The 22,722-nt window shown below is 36.9% G+C and overlaps 1 protein-coding gene across 3 annotated transcripts in view; it reads right to left on the reverse strand.

Annotated features, from left to right (window-relative positions):
- LOC121390600 (phospholipid scramblase 2-like) overlaps nt 1–8,649 on the reverse strand; it is a 58,133-nt gene extending 49,484 nt beyond the window's left edge. For 2 of the 3 annotated variants that reach the window (XM_041522456.1, XM_041522455.1), the window contains exons 1-2: nt 8,306–8,649; nt 6,015–6,091 (exon numbers count right to left, since the gene is read on the reverse strand). In XM_041522456.1, coding sequence (XP_041378390.1) covers nt 6,015–6,066 — 52 coding nt within the window. In that variant the 5' untranslated portion in view covers nt 6,067–6,091; nt 8,306–8,649. Of the gene's footprint in view, nt 1–6,014; nt 6,092–8,042 lie in introns of all 3 variants that reach the window. The other variant, XM_041522454.1, reaches the window with a different exon arrangement.
- Nucleotides 8,650–22,722: the final 14,073 nt, after the last annotated feature.

Here is a 22,722-nt window from a genome sequence, read left to right on the forward strand (position 1 = left end):
TTGGCAATTTTATTCCTTTCTTTTAAACCTAGGAGAGTGACCACAAACATGAACGGTTCACTTCTATCTACTTGTTCCTTATCTACATGTGTATTTGTTGTCAATAATAAATAAAAACTATTAAAAAATAATATTAAAGGGATTGTCATGAGTCAGCTGCCAATGTAAGATGTTTTCGATTAACAGACCCTTTTCGGTGACTAAAATATCTTGTTCAGAGTACCAGGGGGTGGGATTTAGCTCAGTCGGTTGAGTGCTCGCTTAAGGTGCTTGTGTTGCAGGATCGAACCACCTTCGTGGATCCATTCTGCTGATTGGGTTTTTTCCTCATTCCAACCAGTGCACCACAACTGGATAAAGGCCGTGGTATATGCTTTCCTGTCTGTGGGAAAGTGCATATAAAAGATCCCTTGCTGCATTAGAAAAAATGCAGTGGGTTTCCTCTAATGACTTAAGAGTCAGAATTACCAAATGTTTGACATCTAATAGCCGATGATTGATTAATCAATGTGCTCCAGTGGTGTTGTTAAACAAAACAAACTTCTTGTTCAGAGTACCAGTGTCTGCATATCTAATGTGTATGCAGTTGTGTGCTAATGACGTTTGAAGCAGTCAACTAGATCCACTGTTCCTCTTTATAGTAAAAACTGAATATTAATTTATAACATTTATATAAATTTGTCTCAGGTACTTATAGTCTGTACCACAAGGATCGCATTTTTAGGGTTTAAATTGTGTGCATTTAAAAAATCTGCTTTTTGACAAAATCTCCTGCTTTTTCAACAAACACCTCCTGCTTTCTCTTGACTAAAGGTTGACAGGTCTGAACTGGAGAGTGGTTAGGGGACATAACTCTGCCTAATTTTCCTTGCTAGTTTTTAATAGAGGTCCTGGTAGAGACATTTACAGGTAATGGAAAGAAATGTTTGTTTATATATATATATATATATATATATATATATATATATATATATATATTTATCATATAATATCTTACATTTTCAGTGCAATCAAAGTATGTGATATTTTTCAGATCACATACTTTAAGAATTTGATAACTTTGCAAATTAGATGTAAATTAGTCGAGGTCTCGGCACTAGGTTTATTGACATTTAAGCAAACGTACTTGGGTGACACTCCATGATTGATGTATGCATTCATAGTCATCAAATAAAAACATTTCAGTGGCAATTTGACACTGAAAGCTGTCCAGCTTTCAGAAAACAAAAAACATTAGCCATAACTTTATTTTGATGTCAGGACATCCAAAATGACGTCATTCGAGTTTGACGTCATTTCCATTCAAAAATACACCGCGCCACATATTCTTACGTCATTTGAATATCTAGTACTGGCGGACTGGAATTAAAGTTGAGTGTACAGTTTACAAAAACACGTTGTATTAAGCTTGAGCTTATATGATAAAGAGATTATTACCCTTGTGTATTTCGGTATCGTCAATATCATATATTAGGAATAAAAATAATGTATTATGCTCGCATAATACAATTTATATTCCTAATATATGATACCGACGATACTGAAAAACACTCTGGTAATAACCTCTCTCTCTCTACCTCTCTCTCTCTCTCTCTCTCTCTCTCTCTACCTCTCTCTCTCTCTCTCTCTCTCTCTCTCTCTCTCTCTCTCTCTCTCTCTCTCTCTCTCTCTCTCTCTCTCTCTCTCTCTCTCTCTCTATATATATATATAGTTTTCCCTAGCTTGTTTTAGCATGGTGTAGCACCATGCCGCAATAGTCTAGCACCATCTTGCCTTAATCAGCACCGTGCTGCCCTGAGATTAAACAAGCCTTTTTCAGTAATTAATTCTAAAATTGCCTTTATAAAACACCCCAAAAAGTATTATTAATTAATAAAATATGCCTTTTATATCTTTTGCCATTCATTTATTAAAGCAAGCACATAAATTACATTAATGTTTATTTCAATTAATTTTTGTGTGTTTTTAATGAAAAACAAGTGCCCTGAAAATGACGAAAATGCTCCAAAAGTGTTTGGTTTACCACACCTTGCCAAATTTCTAGGGAAATCACTATATCTAAATAACGACACCTCAGCATACTCATCTGATGACATTTTTGGCATTGACAGTCGACAGACAGACAGACAGAGAGAGACAGAGACAGAGACAGAGACAGAGACAGAGACAGAGAGAGAGAGAGAGAGAGAGAGAGAGAGAGAGAGAGAGCAGGCAGTTATGTAAATTTGCATTTTTTTTTGCTCAAGTCAGTAAAATGTATTTCTTTTTATTCTTAAGACTATCCAGAATTAGAAATCCATTGGTAGCATTTTTTTTTAGTCATCTGATCATAGTGGCCATCTTGAAATTCATATTTTACATATATTTTGACTCCCAGTTAACATAGAAACACAATTCTTGTGTCTATTTATATTTTTGAGGGCAATGAACTCGCTAATAACATTTTATTTAGTCATTTGGGCATGACAACCATCTTGAAATTCAAAATGGCCGCCAATTAAATATTCTTATATATATATATTTACTCACAGTTGACCCACACCAACAATTTAGGTATCTGTTTACATTTATGAACTCAGTGTTGTCTGACCTAAGCATCCATCTTGAAATTTAAAATGGCCACCATTTTAATATATTTTTCCATATATCTCAACTCTCGGTTAACATAGAAACACAATATTTTTTGTCTATATGTACATTTATGTAGCCATGAATTTATTGACGACATTTTTATAGTCATCCAACCATGGCAGCCATCTTGAAATTCAAAATGGCCACCATTTTAATGTATTTTTCATATATCGTAACTTCCGGTTAAGGCAGAAGCACAATTATTTTTGTCTGTACATTTTTAGGATCAATGAATTAAAGGGTGACATTTTTATAACCATCCTCCAGTCATGGAACCACGTTAAAATTCAAAATGGCAGCCATATGGAGATTTAAAAATGGCCACCAATTTTATCATTTGACAAATACTTTTCCTCCTAGTCCACATACATTTTATGTGAAATAATTAAAATATTGCATTACTAATGACTTTCATGTTCTAGATTTTAAACTAATGAAATAGAGATACAGACCAATTGTAAACTGTAATTCACAATGACACATTAGCAGGGCTCACACATTCAGTATCTGGCTAATTGACTGTTGTTTAAATTAGCCACTTTTTAATAATTTCTAAAGAAATATCCTACATACATGTATCTGAAAATGGACTAAAATAAATTATTTTCCATTGTGACCCCTGATTAGGCATCTACTTCGTCTGTAATGACATGTATATTGCAGCAACCATCACCACTTGTAGAGTTCTGTACATTGCGGGTTGTATTCCTTACAGGTTCATCTACCTAAACACTTACTGATACCACAGATGCATCTGATCAGTTCTATCACAGCCTCTGGTGCAGCTTGCACCTTCAACCACATTTAGAAATATATCCTCCTTGATCCACCCATGTGTCTAGATCACTGGGTGTAGCATAGAATCCTAAGCTAGGATATTTGCTTGGAGATATGCTCTTTGGGTATGCTGTTATTAGATATTTGGCAGTGTTTCCACACTGTGGTTTGGTGATGGTGTCTTGAACTTCTATCCTCTCAGAATAGCTGCATCAATTATACAAATGACCCTTGGGCTTAGTACCATGGAGTACTGACCTCTTTGTATGATTCATCAGTAATTCCAAGCTGGCTAAGAGCTCCAGATATAGCCAGTGGAGTACATTCAATAACATTTGTTTGCATATACCATCAATTTGTCCTGTGGTGTCACATCCAGTTACTACATGCAATCCTGGTAATGTTCTTTCTGAACCCAGTTCATGATCAATTAGTTGCATGTTGATCTGGTTACGTCTGTACCGATAAGTAGTGGGATCAGTGTGTGTGATCTTCTCAGGATAAGAACTAAATCTGTGTCTGGTGCACAAATTCACTTCTAATCTGTCATATATTTTGTCAGTGAACAGAAGCATTTCCTGCATGCTTTGATTCACTATTAGATGGTTACATGGGTGTAAGATTTATTTTTTAACACAATAATATTTATGAAGATGACATCTGATATTTCCACTAACCAGGCTACAGATTTTCAAAGCTATCTGAGCACTACGATATCGAAAACTATTGCAGGCCATGATGTGACAATGATACATGATTCCTCATACTCATGAAGTAATCGGGCCAGGCAGTGAGGTGGATTTCTACATCAAAGATAGACTGTTGGGTTTTTATCACCATTAGGATACACAAATAATTATATGTAAATCACAACCAGATCAATCTGCAAACATTGTATAATGAACTGTATCCAGAGATAGACTCAGATTACCAGATGTCCATGCTGTAACTGAATATGACACAACAGGACAGTTGGTGATGGTGGATATCAATAAAGAGAATTCAATGTATTCATGAAAGCTCCATATATATGTAACACCAAAGTCAGGTTGAAATCGGTGATGAACCATACAAAAAGGTCTGTGAAAATGTGCAGATTTTACTGCATGGAACCAAGCACAAGGGTCATTTCAACAACTGATGGAGCTATTCTAAGATGAAAAGTTACAAAACCCATCACCTACCTCTGGGGTATAAAAACAGCATACCCAAAGAGCACATCTCCAAGCACATTTCTGAGCTCAAGATGCCATGCTACATCTGGACATTCTTGATCCATGCAAACTTGGTTGGGTCAAGGGAGTTGGTATATTTGTGACTGCTGTTAGAGGTGCAAGCTGCACCAGAATCTGTGGTGGAACTGATCAGATGCAATTGTGGTGTCAGTAAGTGTTCAGATAGGTACTGTAATTTAGTGTAAGCAACACAACCTTCAATGTACAGAGTGTTGCAAACGTGAAACTGATGAGGACTGCTGCAATGTGCATACTATTACAGATGAAGTAGATGCCTAATATGCCATTATGCCATTATCCATTACAATTTACAGATGGTATGTTCCTTTATTTCATGAGTTTGTACTAATGAACACAAAAGTCGCATTTGTGTGTAGACTACGAGAAAAGGTATTTGCCAAATGATTACATTGGTGGCCATTTTTAATTTCCATATGGCTGCCATTTTGAAGTTTAAGATGTTTGCCATAATTGGATGACTATAAATCTAAAGAATTAGATTCATTGACCACTGAAATATACATTTAGACAACAAAATTGTGCTTCTCCATTAACCATGAGTTGAGATATAAGACAAATGTATAACAATGGTGGCCATATTGAATTTCAAGATTGTTTTCATGATTCAATGACTATATAAATGAAACGATCCAATGCATGGAATACAGAAATGTACATGGACAAAAAATTATGCTTCCACGTTAACTGGGAGTTGAGATATTTGACTTTTTTTTTTATTAAAGTGGTAGCCATTTTGAATTTCAAGATGGCTGCCAAGATCAGACAACAATTTTTCTTTTTACAAAATAATCATCTGAGCTCATAGATTAATGTGATTAATGGGAGTAAAGATAGAGAAAAAAATATAATGGAATGAGGCCATTTTGAATTTGAAGATGGCTGACATGACAGTGGTCAGAAAAAATGCTACCAATGGATTTCTGGTTCAGGTAGGTCATGGGAACATATGACCAAAATTTTATTAACTTGAGCAATGCAACCTTCAAAAAATGAACATAACTCCCTAGACTAGAAAAAGAGAGAGAGAGAGAGAGAGAGAGAGAGAGAGAGAGAGAGAGAGAGAGAGAGAGAGAGAGAGAGAGAGAGAGAGAGAGAGAGAGAGAGACTGAGAAAGAGAGAAGCGGCGGGGGGGGAGAAAACCTGCTGCCGCCACACAGACTATTCCTACTGAAATTGCTGCAAGGGATGTTTATATGCACTGGAACAGAAAAAAACACCCCACCACCAAAGTCCATTGAGGGCAATCATCCCATCGCACTTCAGGCAAGCACTCTACTACATAGCTATATCCTGCCCCCATTTATAGGGATCTCAGAGTACATCCTGGGAAATAATGCTTTATATACACACTATATTCTGGTGGGCCCTGGCCCTGTGGTTGACTGACAATAGGTTGTGACATTTTCTAGTCTTAGCAGTGCAATGATCTGAAAGATAAAAATAAACATTAATTTACACACTGGGCGAGCAGAACATTTCACCAAATCATCTACAAAATGTAAAAAATGGCAGAAAACCAGTTATTTTCCAACAAAATATGAATCAATACATGAAATTATTTTGCAAAATCATAAAATTATATCAAAATATGCCAGTTGTCTTTACAATTTTCAATTTGGAGAGTCGTATGACATTCTATGATTATACTAACAGAGCTATAGTCCTGAAATTATAACACTGAGAAGTGGTTTTCGCATAGCTGTTTGTATGCCTAATTGATACAGTGGAGAAAAACTATTTACTGGTATTATGTACATGTTAGATACTGATCAGAATAAACTGTATAGATATCATAATCACAACATTCTAAATATACCTACTTCGTATAATCAAATCAATGACTGACTGAGTCTAGAAAATGAGAGAAGAAATCCACAGCAAAAGGTCTTAAATATGGAAGAAATTATGTATTAATTTCATTAACAAAAGAATTGTCAGTTACAAAACTGAAACGAGTAAAACTGACACTAAAAGAACTGACACTATAGTCAACCTAGTTATGCCAACACCAAATTGACTAGTCAAACTGACATAACAGACTGATAGTAGACCGATACTAGGGAAACAGTGACACCAAACTGACACTAGCCATACTGTCACTAGCCATACTGACACTAGCCATACTGACACTAGCCATACTGTCTCTAGTCATACTGTCACTATTTTTTTTTAGTCATACTGGCACTAAACAAACTGACAGTAGACAAATTGACACCAAACTGATACCAGTAAAACCGATACTACACAAAAAGACCTGATACCAGTAAGATTTAACCCATCCCCTTAAAACCAGTCACACTATAGTCAACCTAGACATGCTGACAACAAACTGTCTAGCCAAATTGACATTGTTTGGATTGACAGATCCATTATAGTGGGTAAAAATAATTTTGAGCATATTCTATTTATTATTTTCAAGTTTGATCTTAAAAACCAATGATCAAATTATATTTGCATTGTGTTAATTTGTGTCTTAAATTAAAACATAAAACATTTTACTGTTACTATTTACAGTAATTAGTTGTTTTAACTGGTTTTGCTAAGTATTAATCAGGTTGAAAGTGATAGCCTTTGAAATTGTGGCTCTTGTCAAAGGTAGACCGGCCTCAGTGGCGTCGTGGTTAGGCCATCGGTCTACAGGCTGGTAGGTACTGGGTTCGGATCCCAGTCGAGGCATGGGTTTTTTAATCCAGATACCAACTCCATACCCTGAGTGAGTGCTCTGCAAGGCTCAATGGGTAGGTGTAAACCATTTGCACCGACCAGTGATCCATAACTGGTTCAACAAAGGCCATGCATGGTTTGTGCTATCCTGCCTGTGGGAAGTGCAAATAAAAGATCCCTTGCTTCTAATCGGAAAGAGTAGCTCATGAAGTGGTGACAGCGGGTTCCTCTCAAAATCTGTGTGGTCCTTAACCATATGTCTGACGCCATATAACCATAAATAAAATGTGTTGAATGCGTCGTTAAATAAAACATTTCTTTCTTTTTGTCAAAGGTAGCTGACACTGTTTGGGATTTGAAACGTAGGAATCTTTTAGTTAACGATGCTCTCACTCATTTTAGTTACCAGTACAGATATATGGCGTCGGACATGTTTAGGGATCACACGGATAATATTAGGGAGGAAACCTGCTGCTGCCACGCAATGGGTTACTCTTTCCGATTAGCAGCAAGAATTCTTTTATATGCAGCAGCCCACAGACAGGATAATAAATAGCATAGCCTTTTTTACACCAGTTGTGGAGCACCTGCAGGAACTAGAAATAGCCCCCATAGGCCCACCTTGACCGACTGCATATCAAACTATGTCCTGCCCTGCATGGGATTAAGTGACTAAAATATTAAAATAAAATAACAATATATATATATATTTACAAAAAAAGAATGCTAGAAAATGTCCTGACGATGGAACCGCAAACTTGAGGGACCAAGTAAATTTAAGGTGTATCTGATTTAAAAGGCTAAGTTCTGTACTAATATTCATGGAACAGGTACTGAAACTAAATTCAGTATCCTCCATTTTAATACAAATTGTAAACTTAATATGTATCCGATATCAGCAACTTTAAGGAATAAAAAAGGACTTAATAAAATTAATAGTTTGAAAGTTTTGTAAAGTTTTCTAATAAGATACTTACTTCCTTAAACTTTACTGTTGACGAAAAGCCTTACAAATGAACCAGTAGACAAGTCTGATATGTTATATATATAATGTGTGCGTGTTCGTTTGTAATGCTTTGCTTGAAATATGGACCAGACGCCTCAATGGAATAAAAATATTTATTCATGTTGAAAAAAAAAAGAGAAAAAAAAGAGAAAAAAAGAGAGGAAATTTGTTAGCCTTAAACTCATCAAATTGTATGCTGTTGTGACCTATGTAGAATAGCGTTCCCGTGCTACAAGCGGTACTTTAAGAATATGTTTAGGTCATTGTTTGCTATTCACGCTTCGCTAGTTCGCTTTGTTACTACTGGCCATTATTGATTTCTGCTTACCAGATGCGCGCGCATGTTGATGTGTGACGTCATTTACCAAAACACATGGCTTCCCCTATACAGTAAATGTGCTTTGTGTTATTGTGCCTAACATGGCACTTAATATGTTTGCTTCAAACATTCAAAGGACTGCGCATTATAAACCCTCATGAGTTTATAATAAAGAGACCATCCTGAGTTTGTAGCTATATTATCAAGCTGTCGGCTAGTCTAATCTGTTATAAATAAAACTTACATCTTTCGTAGGTTAAATAATCTTGCTTCGAATTTAAATAGCTGTATATGCAATACTGTTACATTTCTGACCATTCTAAGGTCGGTAGCAACCGAGAGGGACTATAGCCCCACTTTTATAAACCCGGTTTAAAATATGGCTTTTGCCCCCCCCCCCCCCCCCTCTCTACAGATTGTACCCCCTCCCCTCCCCCCCAACTCCAGATATCGTTCCTACGGGCTTAATTGTAATGTTTTATAAACTATAGCTCAAATTTTATATGTATCATTTAATTTTATTCCAAATACCGAACAAAATTTTAAATAACTTGGTGAAAAGAAATCCAGACAAGAATCCTGAATGGATTTATCTGTACAATGCTTTATAAGTATTTAAATCATGTTAAATACAGTAAATATCTGCATACATACACGCGCGCACACATTAATATTATTTTAGCCCATATCTGATATTTATTGCGTACGAATCCGAACCGATGGTTTGTCGGGCGTTAACAACCAGATATTTTTATTTTGTGATAAACCTACTGATAGAATAATTAATCATGGAGATATTCAGTCCTATTGCGTGGCCTCCCATTGTCTATGCCCCCAACTTGTCCACATGTCTATTTTTGCGAGATCTCGCGTGAGTTCGCGGTTTGCGCCCTCGAGTTACCCCGCAACGGGCAGATGCGCAGTGGAATGTGAAAGAGGTCTATTAGCAACAATAGCTTTGGGTAGCCGCGGTATTCATGCCCAATTAGCGCTCGCGGGACAGGAACAAACGATGATCACGTGACGGATAGGCGCATTCGACTCGTTATTTTAATCATGGATTAATTACTCCAGGTCTGGTAATGATCTCTAGTTACTACTAAGTGACGGCATTCGTTTGGTAAAACAAGCCTGATACATTGTCAGTGTCACGACCATCAAAAACTGTTTCATACAGAGGTCGTTCCCCTAGAGCCTCACGCAGAGTTGCTTTGAAGCACCAGCCAATGAAACGACAGCATTACGGGAACTCGTTGGTGACGTAACACACAGGGGTTGGGGTTTTTTTTGTTGTTGTTTTCTTTCTATCACCAATGAACTGCGAATGGACTTTGATGAGTTTGTCAATGTTGACAAAGAGGTTGAAACATTTGCCAGTCTCAGTGATGAGCAGATTGTTTAAAGTGTAATAACTTATGAAAAAACGTCCGATGACCAGGAAGAAGAGTCCGACACTGAATCGGAGCCCATTCCTTCAGTGGCCATGCAGTGTCCGGGATGCCATTAAAACGTAAAATTTTCGTTTTGTAGAAGGGAATCAACATTCTGACTTACCATGAGTTTTTATTTTTATTTTATTTTATTTTATTTTATTTTATTTTATTTTATTTTTGTTACTACCCACGTTACTACAACTCGATATAACGCCAAAATTGCATTGGTACATTAGTTGGCGTTAAATCGAGGTTATACTGTATGTTAGAATTACCAAATGTTTGACATCCAATAGGCTATGATTAATAAATCAGTGTGCTCTAGTGGTGTCGTTAAATAAAACAAAAACTGTTAACTGCTTTAGGGTCATAACTAGCTAATGGTTATATGCGTTCGCCAGATTGACCTTGGCTTGTGCTTGGCACTTGCTGTCGAGGTTAAACTTGATGAACTAATTATAAAGGATCACTTGCTGCTAATGGGCGGATCCAGGACATTTTTTTTTTTTTTGGGGGGGGGGGGGGGGGAGAGAAAAAACGGGCACATTGGCTCGTTAAAAGGACATCTTAATAATAATTTTAAAAATGCGTTTGTGTATATATATATCAGTGTACGAACGGAAGCTTAGTGTACACTAAATGACTAGTTGCGGTTTTCTGTATCGCTAGCTGCATTAATAGATAGTATTATATGAGCTTTGAGGCCCGTCGGTAAAAAAAAGTAAAATAAAGTTTGTTTTATTTAACGACGCCACTAGAGCACATTGATTTTTTTTTTTTATCTTATCATCGGTTATTGGACGTCAAACATATGGTCATTCTGACACTGTTTTTTTTAGAGGAAACCCGCTGCCGCCACATAGGCTACTCTTTTACGACAGGCAGCAAGGGATCTTTTATTTACGCTTTCCACAGGCAAGAAAGCACAAACCATGGCCTTTGTTGAACCAGTTATGGATCACTGGTTGGTGCAAGTGGTTTACACCTACCCACTGAGCCTTGCGGAGCACTCACTCAGGGTTTGGAGTCGATATCTGGATTAAAAATCCCATGCCTCGACTGGGATCCGAACCCAGTACCTACCAGCCTGTAGACCGATGGCCTAACCACAACGCCACCGAGGCCGGTTTGAGGCCCGTCGGAGCATGGCACGGGCTGTGTAGGGAGATCCCGGGGCATGCTTCTCCGGGGAAATTAAAAAAACTGGATGGCTTTAAACACCTTTTCTTGGCATCTGAATCGCAAAATTAGCAATTTTTAAACAATAATTTTAAAACTATTTTAGACATTATTTTGCATAGTATTATAACCCAAGAATGTGGTTTTTATCCCTTGACATCTTGACAGCAAAATTACCCATTTTCAGACAGTGATCACTTCCTTTTTTGGAGTTTTATAACTAAAAAAATATTATTTAGAAGAGTTCAAACCCGATACTATTAGATCTCAATCACTAAATCGTCGCGTGAGAGCTAAAAGGTCGTAAGTGTCAGATACGACCTAAAACTTCTTTTTTGCATATTTGGAATCGCCATCCCTGATTACATATTGTCACAAAAAATCGTAGCTGTGTCCCTAATAGCATCGCTTATACAGAAGGATTTAAATGGTAGTAAGTGAATCACAGATACCAATTTGCACGAAAATAGACGTAACTGACACATACGACTTTCCTCCGATTTCCTTGCTGTCCATTATGTGAACACGACTGGTCGTATGTGGTAGATACACCCTTTTTAAATATAGTTCGTTATATAATTATGTCTGACATAGGTCGTATGTGCCAAACACGACCCATATGCATTCTTTGTTATAGGTTTGTGATAGAAATTACAAATGCGAAGTACAATAGAGCATACATTATGTCAATATTTTTATGTGCTTGAATCCTAAAAATAATATGACTTTTGTCGTTGTGAGAGCCCGGTCTAATATGGAAAACAAAATTGATACTGCATGCAACGAACCATTTGGCAACAGACAAGAATCGTGTCTGTATATATAAATAGGAATTGCAGTAACATTAATGTTTGTATGGTTTGCTATTTTATTATAATAATAAACATGTTTTGAATTGACTTGAAAAACAAATATCTATTTTGAAGTTTTTTTAATCGAAGCAAAGTTTCCAACATGTAATTTGTATCCGTAGATACAATTTTAATTCATAATAATGTTGTATGTGGCATATACGACCAACGTGCAAGCATAATTACACTGAATTTGGATGTATTTAAATGTATGTTACGGTGATCAAGTTCCGTCTTTCAGCTGCCTTTGAAGATCTATAGGATTGTCCTACATGTAGGCATTATGGATTAACAATGTTGCACATACAAACGCAATGTAAGTTATCCAGGATAAATTCCAGTAAGAGAAGACAGTGTAATCAGACATACGGTTAAAAGGCGAATAAAGTGAATGTGGCCTCAACATAAACGACAGCAAGATCTATGAACTTTGATTAACTTTACACTTAACGAATATTTGCAACAGAATGTTGAACGTGAACATGACACAACACACACACACACACACCAAAACATTAGCACAACATAGTACGCACAACAGAAGCTGAACATGACATAGCACACACAATATAAGCTGAATATGACATAGCACACACAACAGAACATGAACATGACATAGCTCACACAACAGGACCTGAACATGACATAGCTCACACAACAGAACTTGGCACATCAATGACAACAAGACCTGAATATAACATAGCAAAAAGCTGAACATGAGAAAATAATCAACATAGAAAAATGAACGTGACATAGCATTGGCGACAGTTTATTTGTTTGTTTTGTTTAATGACACCACTAGAGCACATTGATTAATTACTCATCGGCTGTTGGATGTCAAACATTTGGTAATTATGACTCGTAGTCATCAGAGGAAACCCGTTACATTTTTCGTAATGCAGCATGGTATCTTTTATATGCACTTCCCCACAGACAGGACAGCACATACCACGGCCCTTATACAGTCACTTGCGATAGAACCTGAACATGACATAGCACTCACAACAGAACTTGAACATAACAGAAAACTCACAACAAAACCTGAACATGACGTGGCACACACAACAGAACCTGAACGTGGCATAGTACACACAGCAGAACCCGAAGAAGAACATGACAGAACACACATATAACATACCATGATCATGACGTAGCACACACACAAGAGAACTTGAACATGCCATATCACTCACAACAGACCAAGAAAATAATTTAGCACATACAACAGAAACCGGAGGATTGATCACTTAACACTCAATAAAACACGGAGAGAACACTGCACATAACATAGTCTGGAGATATCACTGAACACACATCATACATAACCTGGAGAGATCTCTGAACACAGTAGAACCTGAAGAGATCACTGAACACGATAGAACCTGGAGAGGCCACTGGACACACAACAGAACCTTGAGGTAGTACTATACCAAATAACTTCCGGCTGGGTCAAAGTTCGAGGTGCACCCAACTTTTGATAGAGAAGTGAACACCACAAGTCCTGTGATTGGTTATAAATGTGAGTGTGTTGGTTGTAAAAAATAATAGTTTCATCTGGGTAAAATAAATGTGCAATTTTATTTCATCTAGTACCAATGTGTCAAGTAGCCTTGTGCTTGAAACATGTATGGGGTACCTGTAAAAAAAAGTACTCGAATTTTGTGCGAAACTAGGATAGTCATAGACGCTACCCGTTATCTCAGAAACGAGCAGCTTGATCCCCATTTTTTTCTGATTCACTTTAAGTGTAAGGGGTGGTAGTATTTATATTCGTGGCGTTTATGTCGGTTGATACGTTGCAGGTAGGAGTTTTAGCCGCATATGTTACTATTGTCGTCTATGGGATTTGATTTGGTAGTATACACCCTTGAGGGATCACTGGACACACAATAGAACTTGGAGAGATCACCCGACACACAACGGCACCTGGAGAGATCACTGAACACACATTACAACCTGGAGAGACCACTGGACACATAACAGAACCCGGAGAGATCACCAAATATACAAGAAAACCAGGACTGTGCACTGAACACACAATTTAAATCTCAATCTGATTAAAATTAGCTCTACTGGGTCTAGCCAGTAGATCTAACAGCATTGCGTGGACTCCCATGCCCAGGTGACATTTCATCTATAAATAACAATTTAAATATCGACCAATTACACTTCGCCTTTTATAGCGTTATTCGGGAGCATACAAATTCTAAAAATATCGGGCGAGACTATTTATGCAATAGGCAAACTTGTTGGTCTATTTCAACATTGACAAAAACAGGGGGAAAAGTGCAGTAATAAACTTTGGATTGTATACTAGTATAAACAGATTTTATGGCTATACCATCACGGTTTATTTTTTCGTCTTAAAACGAATTTTATATAAAATTTTATATTGCAATTAGTTTCCAGCATACTTCGTAATTCACCTTAATTATTTCGTATACCCTCGGTCATAATCCCGAATGTTTTCAAATTCTTTTCAAATCACTCGCATGATTTTGCAAGGAAGGTTTTGATTGGTCGAATGAAAGGTCAACTGGACATGAGCTCCAACGGGCTGCTGTTAGATCCACATATAATAGTGGAGCTAATTTTAATTAGATTGTTTAAATCTGCAATAAAATTGCCATACCCATTTTACCCTGCTACCGTATATGAATAGCGTAATATTGCCCCTGCAGTACTATAATAATAATAATAATAACAACGACAACGACAACAACAACAACAATAATAATATACAACAACAACAACAACAATAATAATAATAATAATTATTATTATTATTAATATTATTATTATATATGAATGAATGAATACATATAAATAAATAAAATTATCAGCTTCTGAGATTATCTGAAAAATAAAATAAATACACACCAACTACGGACAGTACACAAACTAACAGCTTGTAACTGAAAACAGTCGGAAGGAAACGTGTTATCTGTTTTCGAACCGTCAATGTACCATTATTGTTACAGATAAGCATAATTAATAACTATGATACGGTAACAGTACTAACAGTTTAGCTAGTTTCGCAGATCGGTACGGTTAGAGGCCATTATGTTGTGTATTAAGCAAAAATGATTGTGCCACAATCTTTTTTTTTGTCTCTGCAGGCACATACCCATCTCCTTGTACAAGCATTTTTTTTTTGTGATACATTTTTCGGGGAACATGTGTCGACCCCTCACCGTAAACTTCGCTCACCTTCGTGTAGACCTCCTCCCCATGCTAAAATCCCTGCACACGCGTCCGCAGTGGTACTGTGTACCGAGCTCCGTAAAAAGCCAAAAACAACAACAAACAAATTAAACAACAAAATAACCCTCGCTCCCCCCTCATCCCCTCAAAATAAATAAAATTAAAATAAATAATAATAATAATCGCTTGCTCAATCCCCTGCTTAAGCAAATTTTGTTTTCTGTTGTTTTTTCCCCGATAATTGTCCGGCGGAGCATATCACCCCCTATAAACGTTGCTCACCTCAGTCTAGACCACCCCATCCCCCCACGCTAAAATTCCGGGGGGGGGGGGGGGTGTCAAGAAATAATATATTTTAAATTATTTTGAAGTCTCTACGGCGGCCGTGCAATGTATATACAATTCAACGGTACTTTACACAGCTGTCGTATATATAGCCTCATCAATACTCGTTTTTGTCGTACGTTTCAGACTCCCAATAAAAAGAGTTCCAATTTTTAAAAACGAAGCTGCTCACAGGTTGATATGGGATTCCCTCAATCGTGGTTCAATTAAAATGTTTTGGGTGATACAATAGCGAGGTTTGGTATTCCAAATTAATGTAATTGTCATTTATAATCCATATTTTGAGAAATAAGGCCCACTAAATCTGTGATTGAGCGCCTTTAAAGGCGCTAATTACTCGTGTTAAAGCTGCAGTCCCTGGAATATTTTTATTATTTAAGCATATAGAATAGATGATTCAGTTCTGTTTGGTACATAAAAGGTCACCACATCGCAATAGTTTCGAAATGCTCGCTGATCTACATTATCTAGGTCAACTACACACGCAATGGCCAGCTTTGGTTTTCTTCATTTAGCGGGACGCCAGTAGAACTTAGACTTTACGTGATTTGCGCAGGCGCTGAGCTTCTCACGTGATTTTGAACAAATTTAACTGTCTTGATCGAGGTGTCGTCTCATATCTCCAAAACATATTTATATCCATAGAGGTATGATACAACACCTTTCCAGTGGTCGGTGGGGGATTTGCCTTGAAATTTTGACAGTGGCCAGCGGCTGGCATACGCGTTACATGTATGGGGGTGTTAATAATTACGTAACGCTCTAGGGGTAGAGGAAGAGGGTGTTGTGCTCGATTTACGTAAAATTTTTCAAGACTATATGTTATTTTTATTCATAACTTAAACGTAAAAAGGTGTTTTTTTTAAAATACGCGGTCAGTCTAGGATCGATCTCCATCGGCGTGTATATAAAAGGCCATGGTATGTGATGTCCTGTCTGTGGGATGGTACATATAAACGCAATCTGATTAAAATTAGCTCTACTGGTCTCACCAGTAGATCTAACAGCATTGTGTGGACTCCCATATCCAGGTGACATTTCATCTATAAATAACAACTTAAATATCGACCAATTACACTTCGCCTTTTATAACGCTATTCGGGAGCATACAAATTCTAAAAAATATCGGTCTATTTCAACACTGAAAAAACAGGGGGAAAAGTGCAGTAATAAACTCTGGATTGTATAATAGTATAAACAGATTTTATGGCTATACCAGCATGGGTTTTGTTTTTCGTCTTTTATATATAAAATGTTATATTGAAATTAGTTTCCGGCATACTTCGTAATTCACCCGAGTCATTTCGTATACCCTCGGCATAAACCCGAATGTTTTCAAATCACTAGCATGATTTTGCAAGTAAGGTTTTGATTGGTCGAATGGAAGGTCGACTGGACATGAGCTCCAACGGGCTGCTGTTAGATCCACATGTAATAGTGGAGCTAATTTTAATTAGATTGATATAAACGATAAAATGTAGCGGATTTCCAAGGTACGTGTGCAGGAATTTCAGCGGGGTTGGGGTTATAAACTGTGTTGAGTGAAGTTTATATGGGGCCATGCTCCCCCAGAAAATATATTTCAATTATTTTTTTTTAAGCTTGGGCAGGTAAGGGTTTCGACCTCCAATACCCTCCCCCTGCACATGCACCCGATTCCTCTCTAAGATTATATGTCAAAATTACCAAATGTTTGACATCCAATTGATGTCGTTAAACAAAACACAACTAAAAAAAGTAACTTTACCCTTTCCAAACGAAAGAATATTTATTTGAATTTGTCGATTTTAACACACGTAAGATTAAGAAGTGAAAATGTTCATTTTCTACTTTAGTATATTTTATTTCAAAATATATATACATGATCAATGTGTTACTAGTATACAAACTAAACTTTAAAAGTTCTACTAACACTTTATAAAATATTAATTCTAAAATAGGAAGGTACGATTGTCGATAATACATTGTCAAGATCAAACCGGTTTTAACGAAAGACGCTAGCACCGTATCATCAACCGAACGTTCTTCCTACAGCGCAAGATTTCTCACATCAGTTTTTGAGACGAACCCTACAATTTGAAATCGGAAAATGCACGTGTTAACTGAAACTGACAACAGGCTGTCGTTTGTGCTTTGCCGAGCAATGGCGGCACAGGCGACGAATCGAGCGTATACTTTTGACGATCTCCGTTCATAGCGAAAACAGCGAGTTTTAAAAAAAAGTGCATTTGAGCTTTTATTTCATATTTGTAGATGATGTTATAATATGGTAACCAGAGAATGTAACTGTAAGACTTGGTAACACAGACACACATCTACAAGCTTGCGCTTATACGCACAACTTTAACTTCATGCAGCTAAAAATGCTTACGTGCAAAACTATTTTTATATAAACAAAAAGGGGACTTGAAAATTTTGAGGGCACTTGAAAAAAAAAACAATTGGGGGGGGGGGACGCGTCCCCCTTGTCTCCTCTCTAAATATCAGTTAACCAGCTAAATAGCCAATGATTAATAAATCAACGTGCTCTAGTGGTGTCGTTAAACAAAACAAAAACTGTTAACTGCTTTAGGCTCCCAGTGACAGACGAGTGGCAGTTCAAAGAAACAGGAACACAAAAATGGAAAAAGTTGGAACAACACTTGCCTTGGTCACTTACTTGCAGGTCCACAGCGGACTACTTAACAACGCTGACACTGTAAACAAGAACGTGTATTTCAATCTTTGGTAGAACTTTCTTTAGCACTGTTATGTATAAAGAACATTATAAATACTTATCATAAATAGTTAGTTTTAGGGTTAGGGTTAGTGACATAGCCAAAGGAAAGTCCTTCCCAAACTTTAGTTTGTCAATAACATATACGCCTACTTACATCCACCCGTCTTCCTCGTTATTACTGTTACGCACTATTTATTACGACAGGGCAGTATTGAACTATTCACCAATGAATAACAAATGTTTCCTACTTTCGTTTTCTCTGTTATTTCCTCCACCAAAAGCAAGCGCAAGTGAACTAAATTATATACACTATAGAGCGGTTATATGTGGCGACTCTTGACCATTATTGGGGGACCAAAGTTCAAGGGCGGATTTTAGAAGAAAAAAACATACAGCCGAAACCTAACCTTGTATTTGGTACCAAAACATTAAAGACAACAGAAACTCACAAACATTTAGGTTTAACCTTCTCAGCAAATGCCAAGTGGACATAACATATTAATAATGATTTCTGTACTTAGAAAATACAAATATTTATTAAATCGACAAACATTACTGAAAATATATACTAAAAAGCAAAAGTTATTGTGACACACAAAAGACAAAGATAATTGATGATAAGTTTTTACTGCCGTGTATGAAACGTTATAAAATGGAAAGAGAAATGTCAGAAGGTATGGACACGAGCAATAGTCCGTGAAAAGGGCGCACCTGCCATATGCAAATGAGCCACATCACTAGAGAGAGTCCAGAGCGAAGTTCACACAGTCAGTAGCGAGTGTGTCCACCTTGAGCATTGATACAGGCCTGACACCGTCGTCTCATTGAGGCCACTAAACGCTGGAGAAAGTTCCTGGTAATGCCATTCCAGATCTGAGGAAGGATCAGCCGGAGTTCCTGCAGTGATGTTGGAGGATTTGGAAGACATCGCAAGCGTCGATCCATTTCATCTCAGACATGTTCAACTGGTGACAAATCCAGGGACCTGGCAGGCTAGGGTAGCACATAAACATTGTTCTGATTCAGATACTGCTCAGGGGTCGCGTTAAGATGCGTCCATGCGTCACTGAACGTATGGAACGCAGACGTGGACGCCTGCTCATCACCACAAGTGATAACAAAACCGTCCCAGTTTATTTTGAAAGACGCATTCCAGACGCATCTTTATTCCATTATTTCATCATCACCACGTCCTAAGTGATCTGTACGCATGGAATCAGTTAGCCAAGTCAAACAACCCGTCACTCATAATCCCGCCATGATCTCCGCTATCGTTCCCACTATAAACCTATAGTAAAAAATTAGTGAAAATCACTTTCTTCTCCTGATCATCTGGTGGAATTGTGGGAATGGCAAGACGAGTCTATATTTTAAAAGGTATACAGGACGCTACGGTTGATTACGGTATATTCTTTTAGGCCGAAACGCCATCGGAAATCCTCGTTTGGCTAATGTACGTCACAATCAATTGGGTTTCCATAAGCAGAACACGGGCTACGTTACTAACACTGGAGCCGTGTTAACAGTGGACGTGTACCTTACTATAGTGGAAACAATAACTTAATAATTGCGGCCACTATATCGGCAAACTACATCAATATATCACTATGCGTCTGAACACTGATATTGTTTAGGTATTGTGTGGATCTGTTTAATTATTTACACAGTTCCTTTAGCCTGCAATATAATACAGATATTCAGGTAATTGATATTGTCAATAAAATGGACTCCAATAAATCAACAGGTGTTGATGGTCTTGGTTCTAAATTACTAAAACTATGTAAGGAATATATAGCCCCCTCGGTAACATACATTATTAATATGAGTATTGATACATGTACCTTTCCACAGAAGCTGAAGACAGCAAGAGTAATGCCATGCCAGAAAGGTGGATGTAAAGAAGACCCTAACAATTACAGACCTATATCTATTTTACCCACAATTTCTAAAATATTTGAAAAACATGTCTCAAAACAATTAAAAGATTATCTTTACAAATATGAACTACTACACAATGCTCAGTCAGGATTTAGAGACAAACACTCATGTCAGACATCTCTAATAGTCGTAATAGACCAGTGGTTAGAACAACTTGATAAAGGAAACATGATTGGTTCTGTATTTTTAGATTTGAGCAAAGCATTTGACTTGGTGGATCATCAAATCTTGCTACAAAAACTTCAGGTATATCGACTGTCACCGAATACAGTTGAATGGTTTAAATCGTACTTAAACAACAGAAAACAGCTGATACAAATTAACAATATTAGCTCCAAAGAATTGGGTATAGTATCTGGTGTGCCTCAAGGCTCTATTCTTGGGCCTATTTTATTTCTTATGTTTATAAATGATCTTCCATTATCTACCCAAAATGTCAGTGTAGATATGTATTCAGATGACACGACATTACACACATCTGGCAGACATTTGTTTGTAATAGAGACTACGTTACAAACAAACTTAGATGCTGTAAATTCTTGGTGCATCAATAATAATATGTCTCTAAACCCATCTAAAACTACATGTATGTTAATTGGTACACAGCAAAAATTGGGCCAAACTAGTCAGTTGCAACTAAATATCAATAATAACCCTATATCACCTGCTCATTGTCAAAAACATTTAGGACTCTGTGTTGATCAATATCTTAGTTGGAACACACAAGTTCATCACATTTGTTCACGTTTCATCTAAACTGGCTCTTTTGCGACGAATTAGCAAATTTCTCACCCCAGAATCAAAATCTCTATTCTATAATGCATATATTCTTCCCATATTTAATTATGGGTAAGTAACATGGGGTCACTGCAATAAAACATACATAGACAGAGCCACCGTAGATATCCAAATACTTCATTGTACATACCGAATCGATTCAGACCGAGTCACCGTAAATATGCAAATGCGTCATTGTACTGAATCATGTCAGACGAGTGACCGTAAATATGCAAATGCCCCATTGTACTATCTTATTTCAGACTGAGGCGAAGTAAATATGCAACTGCTTCATTTCCGAGTCACCGTAAATAAGCAAATACTAGTACAGCATTGTACAAAGTCATTTCAGACTGAGTCACCGCAAATATGCAAATACAAGTGCAGCATTGTACTTAGTCATTTCAGACAGTCTCACCGCAAATATGCAAATACTAGTGCAGCATTGTACAAAGTAAATTTTTTACTGAGTCACCGCAAATAAGCAGATACTAGTGCAGCTTTTTCGATTGCGTGAAAGTTCGAAGTGACCCGAAATTTAATACAACAGTTAATACTACGTGTCCTGTAATTTTGTGATACACGTGACAGTATACAAGTATGTTGTCCAAATAAATCTAAGTACTACAAAAACCCCAAAAAAAACCAACAACAACAACAAAAACCCATACGTTGACAGATTAATAAAGCTACAAAAAAGAGCGGCTAGGCTAATCCTTGATACACCACTGCTAACTCCTTCAGCAGATCTCTTTAAGCAATTACAGTGGTTGCCTTTTGATTATAGGTGCACATACCATACGGGTACAGTAGTATATAAGGCGTTGAACAATCTGACACCTGCATATATAAGTGATTATTTCATACCATCATCAGGCTCAAATAAATATAACCTGAGATCAGCAACACATAAATAGAGGATAATAAACGAGTTACAGTTATTATCAAATTTATTTCACGAGGGACATAAATTTGATAATAACTGGAACCGAGTTTGTTATTCTATTTATTACCTCAGCTATTGTTTTTTCTTCTAAAAACCTTTATTTTCCACGCACATGCACGAAGGCCAACCTGTATAGAAATGATGTAAACCACTAAATACGCACTGTTCTGAGAATTACTATAACGTTGTAATTTAATCACGTTCATAGATAATTAACAAAACACACAATTCTCTTTATTCTGCTTCAAAATCTATAATGAATTGCATTAAAATGACAGTTTGTTATTAATTCAACACCAAAAACAGAGACCCGTAAAGGCTAACTCTTTAAACTACATGACGTCATTTTGGGTTTGTCAAATCGTAATGACGTCATATTTAGTACCGACAAAGTCATTGGTTTGTAAGCATCAAATTGTCCAATAGACTGAATAGTATTGTTCGTTAAACCAATGCAGAATATTTCTCACTGAGAAAATATGGAAAATATTTTCCCTGTTATGAGTGACCGCTGGGGTAATAATAATCTTGTATTGCCAAGACCCAACACTGAATTGTATAAAAACACTCAGATATTCCGGTGTTGAAACATGGAATACAATCCCAGATTCTATTAAAAAAAAGTGTATCCTTACTTTCATTTAAAAGACAATATAAAAAATTCATAACAACACTGG

Source organism: Gigantopelta aegis, chromosome 15 (genome assembly GCF_016097555.1).
Source record: "Gigantopelta aegis isolate Gae_Host chromosome 15, Gae_host_genome, whole genome shotgun sequence".
Classification (NCBI taxonomy): domain Eukaryota; kingdom Metazoa; phylum Mollusca; class Gastropoda; order Neomphalida; family Peltospiridae; genus Gigantopelta; species Gigantopelta aegis.